General features: G+C 41.4%; 2 protein-coding genes across 3 annotated transcripts; one reads left to right on the forward strand and one right to left on the reverse strand.

Moving 5' to 3' along the window:
• Positions 1-2,606: 2,606 nt before the first annotated feature.
• LOC127901343 (uncharacterized) lies at positions 2,607-5,465 on the forward strand. 2 transcript variants are annotated; one of them, XM_052438459.1, is made up of 6 exons: positions 2,607-2,748; positions 2,913-2,990; positions 3,068-3,961; positions 4,029-4,202; positions 4,282-4,706; positions 4,782-5,465. In XM_052438459.1, the coding sequence occupies exons 3-6, from the start codon at positions 3,184-3,186 to the stop codon at positions 5,313-5,315; spliced, it is 1,911 nt and encodes a 636-aa protein (XP_052294419.1). In that variant the 5' UTR covers positions 2,607-2,748; positions 2,913-2,990; positions 3,068-3,183; the 3' UTR covers positions 5,316-5,465. The 2 variants fall into 2 exon arrangements, with proteins under 2 accessions (XP_052294419.1, XP_052294420.1); XM_052438460.1 differs by having other exon boundaries at positions 3,178-3,961.
• A 1,930-nt stretch (positions 5,466-7,395) lies between these two features.
• Positions 7,396-12,924, reverse strand: LOC127900566 (uncharacterized). Its single transcript, XM_052435719.1, has one exon. It carries the CDS (start codon positions 12,922-12,924, stop codon positions 7,396-7,398), a length of 5,529 nt encoding a protein of 1,842 aa, XP_052291679.1.
• Positions 12,925-13,151: the final 227 nt, after the last annotated feature.

Here is a 13,151-nt window from a genome sequence, read left to right on the forward strand (position 1 = left end):
CGCGTGAATAAATGCACCAGGAAAGTTTCCAGGAGAATGGAGGGGTCACAACGGTCCCACTTAAAACCCAGACTCCGTAGGCTCTTATCGCCTTGTTGACAGAACTTTCCTAGACATGCAAAAATACACACTACTTACAATAGACTGTCTCCCAAGTATAAATGGTCGTCTCCATCGTATCAATGAACAGTACTGTATACGTGAACAGTACCGTATACGTGAATAATACCGTATGCCCCAAACACGAACCTTCGGCTTTGATACCAATTGTTGCGGAAGCGCGAGGTTGAGCAATTACTAATACTGTGACTTCTGGATAAATATAAATGTGGTGATAAATAAATGCAAAGAAAATAGGACACTATAATTTACGTGGTTCGGCGTAATGCCTACGTCCACGGGCAAAAACTGGAAGATAATTTATTGATAATCGGCTTAGATTTACTAAATTTTCGCCGAGGTGGAGAATTCTAGAAAACCATCACATTTTTCTCCATGCAACTTCAACAAAAACCGTGCCACCAACCTTGCTTTTTGAAATTGGGTTTGCTTTTTGAATTTGGCAAGCCGACCAACTTTGTTTTTTTTTTTTTTAAATTGACTTTGAAATTGGCAAGTCATTAAATGTTACGTTAGTTTATACAAAAATAATTTATATAAAATTTTGTAACTATAACAATCTATATGTATATATGCACACACCAAGTCGTCTAGAGCTCGATTTGTTGACTTGATCATTGCATATTCTGGAATTGATCTTCCCTCTCAATCGGATTGTGACTAGTATTACCTCCACAAGCATCTACGCATAGACGCGAGGGAAAAAAAATTAACAGAAATAAAATTAATTTCTTTTTTTTTTTTTTTTTTTGAAAAAATGTGGGAGTACGTGCAAAGCTCAAATTATTGGACTAGAACTCCTTAAAAACCACTAGCACAAGTTAAGTACTTATTTATGCTTTTGAAAAGTAATTAAAAGACAAGTCATTTACCTTAACTAATTGATCATATGTGCACATACTATTGCTCTATTGATTCATTTTCCCGATTTTGTCTCCATTTTGGTATGTCTATCATTAGGTTAATTTATACTTAATAACTAACTCAAGAGTTTTGTAACTATTCTCAACTAATGTAGAATATTTTCCCTATTAACACTAATCTCTTTGGTTTGAAAAAGAAAAATAATAGTAGTAATAATTATAGAATCATAACTTCCTTCACAATTTTCCTCGGACTGAGCCGCCTGTGGAATATCCATTTTCATTGATGAATCACACGTGCAGAGACTTTGGTGACTGAAATCTGAAACCACCATATATAAGCCGTACTAATCCAGATGTTCAATTATATATAATAATAATAATAATAATGTTGATGCCGAAAAACGACCTCAACAGCTGAATTTGTTTCTTTAGGGGAATTACAGCACGAATCCAAGCTCAAACGCCAATATGACCGCAATTTTCCGTACCTGTCAACCAGAAAACACGGTTAGGATACGCCGGTGGGTTTCCGGCGCAGACCCTCCGATGCTTAAGTCAGAAATTGTGTATAAAGAGATAAAAATGAGAGGGAAGAATTGTGAATGGGTTCAAAAGAAAGGAACTTTCCGATCAAAGAACTCAAAATATGGTCAGCTCTGTTAAGGCTCTTAGATAGGTCACTTCTAGAGTTTTTTGGTTGATTTTTGCTAACCCCTACCTCAGTTGCCATTTTCAGCTTAAATAGGCCCCTGGTCATGGGTGGTTACCACCTTTAACTTCTGCCCACTTTCTTCAGCAGTTGCACGTGGTCATCGGTTGGAGATAGTTTAAATAGATCGTGGCACACAACTTTCCTAGAAATTAGGCCACGTTATCTTAACCAATAGCTTTCTATGTCAAGCTAATTCTCTGGTCGGGCAAATAAATTTCGAGGTCGGACCGGTGAATTTCCTGGTCGCTCATATAAGTCTAAGGTTGTATTCTTAAATCAGGTTATTCACATAAATCTCAGGTCGTACTTGTGAACCAGGTCGCCAACATAGGCTCCAGGTTGTACTTACGTGATCAGCTCGACAACAACAATGAGTTCTAAGTAAATTAGGGTCGACTATACTTCTGAAGTTTTTTAGAAAAATCCAACCCGAACACCAGTCCCCTAGTTTTCGATATCGGAAAGTCATTACCGGTATTGGAAACTAATCAGTGGAAATAGAAAAAATTGTGTAAACCAAACACCAGTCCCCTAGTTTTCAATACTGAGAAGACGTGAACGGTATTGAAAACTAAAACAAAAAAGGGAAGAGCAATATGGCCGCAAGTGGTGGATGTTGAAGAGTGGAGCAGAAATAATACCGAAATTAATAGTTGTAAAAGTTAGAAGAAATTTGGCAAAAAGAACGGACAAAAGAAAAAGGAAAAAGACAAAACAAACAAAACAAAACCAAATAATAATAATAAAACTATAAAGAGAAATTTGGCAAAAAGAACGGACAAAAGAAAAAGGAAAAAGACAAAACAAACAAAACAAACAAAACAAACAAAACAAAACAAAACTAAATAATAATAATAAAACTATAAAGAGAAAAGAGGGCACGTGACTTGAAGTGTGTATGTGAAAATCACACGTCATATCCTCAAGCTACTTGGCTCGTGGGTCAGGGCTTTCATTTTCCACACACTTTTTCACATTGAAATCCAGAGAAATGTTACCCAGCCGCCGTCTCTGCGAATTTGACGAAGCTAGCCAAAATGGAGCTACATGGTGAGTGTCCTGCTCCCCTCGTTTCTAGTTTGTTCACTCTCGTTATTCACTTCCCTCTAAATTTTTTGCGTTCTTTCTGCGTCTTTTTTTTTTTTTTTTTTTTTTTTTTTTTTGGGGTTGTGTTGTCAAAATCGAGCTCATGTTGCCGTTTACTACTGATGCAGAACTAATAGAATGCTGAATGATGTTACTGCTGTTGACCTTCAGCAAAACTCGAATTCATTCGGGTTGAAGGAGATCCGGTGAGTTATCTCATCCCAGACACATCTGCTTGTTGTATTCATGTGTATATTAAATGTGAGTTTTGCTGGGCATTTAGGATTGGCTATGTGTTGTTTTGTGTTGGATGTGGTGCTGGTAATGAAAAACTGTTGATTTAATGGGTGTTAGTATTGACTGGGAATGAAGTTTTGTTAAATGTAATATTAGGCGGGAATGGACTTAAGGAGTAAAGATGGGTCACTTTGTAGCTACTCGCAAAATGCGAATAAGGAGTTGTTGGATGGGATCAGTGATACTGCATCGGGTATAGATGATAATGGAAAAGTCAGGGAAGATAATGCAGAATTAAATTGTAATACGGCCGAAAATGAGTCTAAGAATACAAGCTGCGGAAATGAGGTGAATGAGGAATCGAGTTGTGCACAATTTGAAGATGAGGGAGATGAGCATGAAGAATACGGCGTGAACAGGCTAAACTTTGATACAACGGAGACAGAGATTGAAGAGTTGAGGAAAGAATATTTGATCCCAGACGATATTACACTTAGGTTATTGGGCGAAGATGAGGTGGCAAGCAAATTGAGTAATGGAGAGACTGCGATTTATCTGGAAATGTTTGATCTTGGTTTCAGGTTGCCCATTCAACCTTACTTTGCTCGAATGTTGGTGAGAGTGGGTTTGAGTCCAGGTCAACTTGACCCGAATGGCTGGAGGGTTTTAGGTGGTATGTATGTTGTATGGGCTGAGCAGAATAAAACTGAGCCTTGTTTCAAGGAGTTTACTCACTTATATTTTTGTAATGAGCATGGGATCAACCACAAAGGATGGTACTATTTTATGTCAAAAACAAAGAGTAGAAGAATAGTACTTGACTTTCCAGGTTCATGTAGAGGTTGGAAAAACAAGTATTTCGTGGTAGGTGGAAATTGGGGTAGGGATGTAGAGCTGACCAAGGGTTGGTTTAAAGTTCCCACTCATTTTAGTAGACCAGGTAATACAAGTTTTGTTCAGGTTAAGGTCGAAATAAGGATACAATCTAACGCATGTTTTTACTGCAGTGACTTGGAAGAAGAAAGTTGATATAGGTGACAAGCTGAGTGTTAGAGTTGAGAAAGGATTGCTAAATGCGGAGGATTGGAAGTTGTTGTTGACATCCGAGAGATTGTTGAGCACTTACCTCATTTCCAGTCTACCACATTACAGCAAGAAAAAGAAAACAAAGAGAACAAAAGGTAAAATTTTACTAAGTGGTTACCCATGTTGTCATACGCCAAAGATTCACTAATTTTAGTGTGGTTGCTATTGTTGCAGGAAACATGTCTACCGCCAAGCGTACCCCTGCAGAAATTGCAAAAGCCTTGATCGAGGAGATGTCGGACGAAGAAGGCGAACCACGTAATAAGAAACCACGGCGGGCATCACAGAAAAACAAAGTTGATGAGAAAAAAGAGAAACAGCCCGCGGTTTCAGCTCGCAACATGCTACCTCAGAGCAAAAGTGACCGAGCTAGTGATTCTCGTCCCCTGCGCATTTTGCCACCTACCCCTTCCCCGATATGTCCGAAAGGAAGCTTGCTTGAAAGCAGTGACATCATAGAGTCAAAGCGAGGAAGAGCGGAGGACTTACTACCCATGGTGAACTTAGCTGCTCGTTTTGTGAGCCAGGATACCCTCGAGAATTTTTCCCACTTGTCAGCTACTCATGCTCTTGAAGCGCTTGCTCGAAACCAAGTTGAGGTGGGTATTAATTCACAACCTTTATTTCTGTGATGTTTATACTTTCCATCCTAATTGTCATGCTTTCTTTTCCAGCAATCCTTGATCATGGCCGCGCATATCGAGACGTTTGCCAAGTCATTGAAAGGCCATGCAAAAATAGAAGAACTCGAGCGCGCTTTGATGAAAGCCAACCTCACGAACGAAAAAACAGCAAGCGAACGAGATCGGCTCAAGCGTGATCTCAATGCTCGCAACGATGAAAATACTCGCTTGGCAGAAGACTTGGTAGCCGAAAAGAAATCTAATGTGAGCAAAGACTCCAAGATTGCCGATCTTAGCTATGAGTTGGAAAAAGTTAAGTCTGATGTTGATCAACGCATTCGACTAGAGAAAAGGCAATTGAAGGCGGATGTCATTCAGACATGCATCGAATTGTTCCAAGAGAAACACCCAGACATGGACTTTCAATGGATGTTGACCGCTTATGTGAGCAAAGAAAAGGCTAAGAGGAAGTCATTGGGTACGGATCAAGAAGCTAATCGAGTTCTTCAGGGTGATGAGATTAGAGTTGAGGGTGAGGCATCTTTAACAAGCAGAGTTGCTGAAGACGAGGAGAGTGCTTTCTAAGTAGATTTGAAAAGTTGCTATAAGGCTTGCCTTTTTGTAGTTTTACGAACGTATAACTCTTGTTGCGCTTTCATTTTGTGTTTGTACTTTAGATAATTGTTACATAGCTTGCACGCTTATTTTTAATAAAGCTAATGCCGACCGCAACAAGACTGAAGATGTTTAGGCTACTGCCGATTGTAACTAAGCTGGAAAGTTGACCTTAGGAAGATCGAAGCTGACCTCGCTATAGATTCTTACGAAGTGTCAACCTCGCGCATAGATCTTACCAAGCTAAAATGTCGACCTCAACCATAGGCCGTACAAATCTGAAGTGTCAACCTCAATCGTAGACCTCACAAAACTAAACTGTCGGCCTTAATAAACAACCTCAAACATAGAGCTCACAAAGCAAAAATATAGAGCTCACAAAGAAAGTGTCGACCTCAACCGTGGAATTTACAAAACTAAAATGTCGACCTTAATAAACAACCTCAAACGTAGAACTTTCAAAACAACAAGTGTCGACTTCAAAGGTAGAGCTCACAAAGCAAGTGTCGACCTCAACTGTGGGCTTTACAAAAATAAAATGTCGACCTTAATAAACAACCTCAAACGTAGAACTTTCAAAGCAACAAGTGTCGACTTCAAAGGTAGAGCTCACAAAGCAAGTGTCGACCTCAACCGTGGGCATTTCAAAACTAAAATGTCGACCTCAACCGTAGGCTTTTACGAAACTAAAATGTCGACCTTAATAAACAACCTCAAACGTAGAGCTCACAAAGCAACAAGTGTCGACCTTAATAAACAACCTCAAACGTAGAACTTTCAAAGCAACAAGTGTCGACTTCAAAGGTAGAGCTCACAAAGCAAGTGTCGACCTCAACTGTGGGCTTTACAAAAATAAAATGTCGACCTTAATAAACAACCTCAAACGTAGAACTTTCAAAGCAACATGTGTCGACTTCAAAGGTAGAGCTCACAAAGCAAGTGTCGACCTCAACCGTGGGCTTTTCAAAACTAAAATGTCGACCTCAACCGTAGGCTTTACGAAACTAAAATGTCGACCTTAATAATTTGAAAATTGTAGAACTTAAATGTTATGGCTATAGCTGACCTCGACAAGGAAATGGCCGAGCTCAGCAAAATAAGAAATTGTAGAACTTAATTGCTAAGTTTATGGCCGCCCTCGACAAGGCAATGGTCAACCTCAATCTCATTGGATAGATTATTATTGTTATTATTATTATTATTATTTTAATGGGCTTCAATTAGGTCAAAAAATGTCTATTTCAATCTCAATAAGATTGAATGAATTTTTTCACGTTAGACCTCAATTATGCCCAAATATGTCGATCTCAATCTCAATTAGATTGAAAAACTTTTCACGTTGGATCTCAATAAGGTCGAAATGTCGATCTCAATCTCAATAAGATTGGATAAATATTTTCACGTTGGACCTCAATAAGGTCGAATGTCGATCTCAATCTCAATAAGATTGGATAAATATTTTTACGTTGGACCTCAACAAGGTCGCCATGTCGATCTCAATCTCAATAAGATTGGATAAATATTTTCACGTTGGACCTCAACAAGGTCGCCATGTCGATCTCAATCTCAAAAAGATTGGATAAGTATTTTCATGTTGGTCCTCAATAAGGTCGAAATGTCGATCTCAATCTCAATAAGATTGGATAAATATTTTCACGTTTGACCTCAACAAGGTCGCCATGTCGATCTCAATCTCAATAAGATTGGATAAATATTTTCACGTTGGACCTCAATAAGGTCGAATGTCGATCTCAATCTCAATAAGATTGGATAAATATTTTCACGTTGGACCTCAATAAGGTCGAATGTCGATCTCAATCTCAATAAGATTGGATAAGTATTTTCACGTAGGATCTCAATAAGGTCGAAAAATTACCGAACTCAATAAGACCGGTCACAATAGATAAAAGATAGAGTTGCACTTCTGAATAACCTCATTGATTAATATAGCAGAAATAACAGAACTACACACATAACAAACTGAAATAACAAACTTTCCTAGCATATTTAAAGAAAATAAACAAACTAGAATATCATAGATGAGATTGGCCTACTGATAGTATTTTCGCAGGTGCTCTGCATTCCACGCCTTGCCGACGACCCTGCCGTTCGGATAACCTAACTTATATGCGCCATTACCAAATGCGTGTAGTACTCTGTATGGTCCTTCCCAGCTCGGCCCCAGAACTCCATCGGCTGGCTTTTTGGTTGACTGGTTGACTTTGCGGAGCACCAGATCCCCCTCCTGAAATTGTCGTAGCCGGACATTTTTGTTGTAGAACTTAGCCACTTTTTGCTGGTAAATTGCCGCTCGACCTCTTGCCGCCTCTCTCTTCTCATCAAGCAAATCCAAATCCAACAACATATGTTCCATGTTTACTATCTCATCATAATACTTTGTCCGATGTGTCTCAATGCCAACCTCAGCTGGGATTACAGCCTCATGGCCGAAAGCAAGTGAGAATGGAGTCTCCCCTGTTGAAGTCTTCACGGTCGTTCTATAGGCCCACAACACTCCTGGAAGCTCATCCACCCAAGCTCCCTTCTTTTCACCCAACCTTTTCTTCAGCAACTGCTTTATAGTTTTGTTCGCCGCCTCTACTTGTCCGTTTGCCTTCGGATGGGCAGGTGAGATAAACCGTAGTTCAATGCCGAGCTGACTACAAAACTTCTTGAAATTCTCATTATTAAATTGGGTTCCATTATCGGTGATAATAGCTTGCGGTAGGCCATATCTGCAAATCACATTCCGCCATATGAAATCTGTTGTGCGCTTCTCGGTTATCGTTTGTAGCGGTTCAACTTCAATCCACTTAGTAAAATAATCAATGGCTACCACCGCGTATTTCATTTGTCCTCTCCCAGTCGGCATTGGTCCGATAAGATCCACCCCCCATTGTGCAAATGGCCAAGTGCTCCCCATTGTCATCATGTTTTCTGGTGGTTGTCTTGCAATTACAGCGAACTTCTGGCATTCATCACATCTTCGAACTAACTCATGTGCATCTTCATGCACGGTCGGCCAAAAATAACCTTGCCTTATTATTTTATGGGCCAACGCTCTACCTCCGCCGTGATTTCCGCAAATTCCCTCATGCACCTCTCTCATCACATAGTTGGCCTCAACCGAGCCCAAACATCGTAGGTAAGGTAAAGTGTAACCTCTCCTATACAGTACACCTTCGATAATGGAGTAGCGTATTGCCTTGCATCGCAGCCTTCTTGCCTCTGCTTTATCTCGAGGTTGTTCCCCAAATTCAATGTACCTCATGATAGGCATCATCCAGCTCTTCTCATCTTCTACCACACAAACTTCCATCTCGGGATCGCTTATACATGGCTTTGAAACCGATTCCAATGGGATTCCTCGTGGGAACTTTGGGCATTCTGCAGCTGCCAGTCTTGCTATATAATCTGCTCGGTAATTCTCTCCCCTCGGAACTTGCTCCATTGTAGCTTGATCAAAGTTACCCCATAGTTGCAGTGCTTTGCTCAAATACTTAGACATGTTCTCACTTTTGGCTTGAAATGTCCCATTCAGGTGGTTTACTACCAGTTGCGAGTCACTCTTCACCTTCAAATGCCGAACCCCCAATGCTCTTGCTAGTTTTAGACCCGCAATGAGAGCTTCATATTCTGCTTCATTGTTTGTAGGATGAAATTGATATTTGAGAGCGTAGCATACTTCTTCTTGGTCGGGCGAAACAAGAACAATTCCTCCGCCTGACCCTTCTGGGTTTGCAGCTCCATCTACATTAAGCTCCCATATATCATTATTCTTCTCTGCCTCTTTAATCTCCTGCCCAGCATCCATTCCTTCATTACCGTCACTGCAATCATTAATGAAGTCGACCAGAGCTTGTGCTTTAATTGCTGACCTCGGTCGGTAACTGATGTCGAATTCACTTAGCTCTACTGACCACTTAACCAACCTTCCTGAAATGTCTGGTTTGTGCAAAATTTGTCTTAAAGGTTGATTGGTGACGACCACGATCTTATGAGCTTGGAAATACGGCCTCAGCTTTCTTGCGGCTACAACTAAAGCCATCGCCCACTTTTCTGCAATAGGGTATCTAACTTCCGCCCCTGTAAAAGATCTGCTCGTGTAGTATACAGGACGTTGAACTCCATCTTCTTCTTTTACCAGGACCGAGCTAGTTGAATAATCAGACACCGCCAAGTAGATCAAGAGAACATCGCCAACTAAGGGCTTAGCCAAAGTTGGTACGTTAGCCAAATATGCCTTTAATTGTTGAAATGCTGTCTCACATTCTTCCGACCACCTCAATCTTTTTCCTTTCTTCATCAATTCAAAAAACGGATGGCATTTATCTGATGATTTCGAAATGAACCTGCTCAGCGCGGCAACTTTCCCAGCTAAGCTCTGAACATCTTTAAGATCCTTCGGCGACCTCATCTTGAGAATGACCTCTACTTTTTCCGGATTAGCCTCTATCCCCCTCTGGCTAACTAGAAAGCCCAAAAATTTCCCTGATTCCACTCCAAAGGCACACTTTTCCGGATTCAACTTCATCTGATTTTTTCGCAGAACCTCAAACGTCTCACGCAAATGCGATGTATGTTCGACCGGCTTAACAGACTTGGTTATCATGTCATCTACATATACCTCCATCGTTTTACCAATCAAGGGTTTGAAAAGCTTGTTTACTAACCTTTGATAAGTAGCTCCTGCATTTTTTAATCCGAACGGCATCACACGATAGCAATACAATCCTTGGTCGGTTACAAAAGCTGTCTTTTCTTCATCTGCTGTGGACATACGAATCTGGTTGTATCCTGAGAATGCATCCATGAAACTCATCAAGCCATGCCCGGCTGTTGAATCCACTAACTGATCAATCTTTGGGAGAGGAAAACTATCTTTGGGACAAGCTTTATTGAGGTCGGTAAAGTCCACGCACATCCTCCATTTTCCATTCGCCTTTTTAACCATCACCACATTCGAAACCCATTCTGGATAGTTCACTTCCCTTATAAACCCCGCTTTCAACAATTTATCCACCTCATCGTGGATGGCCTCATACCTTTCCTGGTTGAACACTCTTCTTTTCTGCTTCACAGGCTTATATTTTTTATCTATAGCCAACCGGTGACACATAATTCGTGGGTCTATTCCCGGCATATCTTCATGGCTCCAAGCAAATATGTCATTATACTCCACCAATAAATTCTGAAGCTCATTGAAAATGGTATCCGTTATCTTTGTTCCCACTCTCACTACTCTGCTCGGATCATCCTCATCTACTTGCACTTGTTTCATTTCTTCATTAGGTTGCTGTTGGCATAACCTATTTTCAGCTCGTGGATCGATACTTGTGATCTGCATGGATTCTCTTGCAGCTGTAGCGTAACAGCTTCGAGCTACTTGTTGCTGGCCCCTCATCACTCCAACTCCACCTTGAACTCTAAACTTCACACATTGCATATGGGTTGAGCTCACTGCTCCTGCTATTCTATTGAATGGTCTGCCCAAAATAACTTGATAAGGGCTTGGCTCATCAACTACCAACCATGTCAACATCACTGTCTTTTGTAGTGGGCTGGACCCTATTGTAAGTGGCAAGTCAATCAACCCAAGGGGAATCAACTCAGCCCCACCGAACCCCTTTAGTGATGTTCTGACCGGATCAAGCCTGAGGTCTCCTATTTGTAGATCGTCAAGAGTTTGCTTAAACAAAATGTCAACCGAGCTTCCCCCATCTACAAAAGCTCGGTTCAATTCCTGCCCTGCCAAGACAACCTTCACTACAAGCGCATCCTCATGTGGATGTGCGACTGCTTCCTCGTCCTCGTCTGTGAACATGATCGGCACCCTTTGAATCCGCTGCTTCTTTGGTATCGGAACATTAAAATTCACCTCAAAACTTTTTAATGAATATCGGCTATAATTTCTCCTTGAGCGGTTTGAGTCTCCTGCTAAAGTCGGCCCTCCCATAATCATCATCGCTACATTATCTATGATGTCTCCTCTCCTACCTCTTCCTTGGTCATCCACATACTCCTTTAAATATTGATTTTGCACTAGCCATTCAATCTGTTCCTTCAAGTCAATGCAATCTACAGTTCCATGTCCGGTCACCTTGTGAAACTCGCAATACTTGTGGTGAGCACTTCCACCCAAACCCCTTACAATCTGCTTTGGCGGTGTTAGTAACCCCTTATCTTTTATTGCAGCATATATTTCTGCTCTGCTCGTGTTCAGTGGTGTGTATCTTCCACTCTGTTCTAATAAATTCACCCCATTGTCAGATCTCAGTCCTCTCCGGTCTACAGGTGGTGGCAACCTATTGTAATCTCTTACTCCGTTCTCCCGTTGGTTCCTCCCATAATTATTTCCTCCCTCTCGGCCCCTTCCTACTAATGAGATTTCTCTTCTTTCACGATTTGCTTCCCAATTTCGACCCGGCCTTTCTGGTTGTCTATAATTGAGCAACCCTCTATCATAATGACGTCTATCACCCATGTTCATCCTCGAGCTATACCCAGAGTTATCTCCTCTCCTTCTCAGGTCTCCCTTTCTCATTGGACCCCCTGTCTGCATTTCCATTCTCCTCTTTTCTTCTTCTGCATCTTCAGTTTTCATATCCAATTTTGCCTGGTCATACGCCTCAGCATATGTTGTTATCCCCTTATTATATAAGCTATTCCACAATCGGTTGATTCTCAACCCCTTCTTTAATCCCTCCAGAGCATCTAGATGATCAAAGGCTCCTAGATCAGTAACCTCCTTATGATACCTGGTCACAAAACTCCTCAAACTTTCAAATTCTCCTTGGACCAATTTTGTTAATCTGCTCGTATCTTGCTCTGGTATGCATGAACCCCTAAAACGCACAGCGAAAAGCTCACATAACTCCTTGAAATTCCCTATGCTTCCCTTCTTTAATCTCCGGTACCACTCCCGTGCTTGTCCTTCTAAGGTTAAAGGAAAAACACGACACCTTTGAAAATCATTCAAGCCTTGGATCCCGGTCATCTCATTAAACTTCTCCATGTGATGATTCGGGTCAGTTTTGCCTTCATACACCAAGGCTGGAACCACATACTTGGGTGGCAAGGTTACCGCCATCACTTCACGTACCAAGGGGGACTCGTCATCAAGTAACAACCTTCCTACCACTTTCTTGCCCTCTGTTTTTGCCTCTAATGCCTCTAAAGTTTTTTGAAATTGCATCATTCGCTGCTCAAGCTCATTTGCCCGGTGGGGGTCTCTCAGCTCTTCCCTCTCCCTTTCTTGATTCAAGTCATTGATTCTCCCTCTCAACTCATTCACTTGTTCTCCAGCACTTCTATTCTCTTGTCGTGCCCCAACTTGTGGTAGTCCCATTCCGCTCTGCTGTTCACCACCAAGCTCTTCCCTCTCTCGCGCTCCACTACTCTCTGGGTCATTAGCTCGAACTTGAGCCCCTCTGACTTGGGCATCAACCAGCCCCCTGATCATCTCTTCAAACTTTGCCATTTGCCTCTCAATCCCTTCTCTCCATCTCTTATCTGCTGTGGCATTCATTTCCTCCGCCAATTGGCGCAAGGTCTGCCTATCTCCGTCGTTGTCATCCATCGTTATTCCGTAATCTGATAGCCTCTTCCTTCTGAATTTCAAACGTATGGCTTTTCGCACTGATCCCCACAGACGGCGCCAAGATGTTGATGCCGAAAAACGACCTCAACAGCTGAATTTGTTTCTTTAGGGGAATTACAGCACGAATCCAAGCTCAAACGCCAATATGACCGCAATTTTCCGTACCTGTCAACCAGAAAACACGGTTAGGATACGCCGGTGGGTTT

This window comes from Citrus sinensis, chromosome 3 (assembly GCF_022201045.2).
Source record: "Citrus sinensis cultivar Valencia sweet orange chromosome 3, DVS_A1.0, whole genome shotgun sequence".
NCBI lineage: Eukaryota > Viridiplantae > Streptophyta > Magnoliopsida > Sapindales > Rutaceae > Citrus > Citrus sinensis.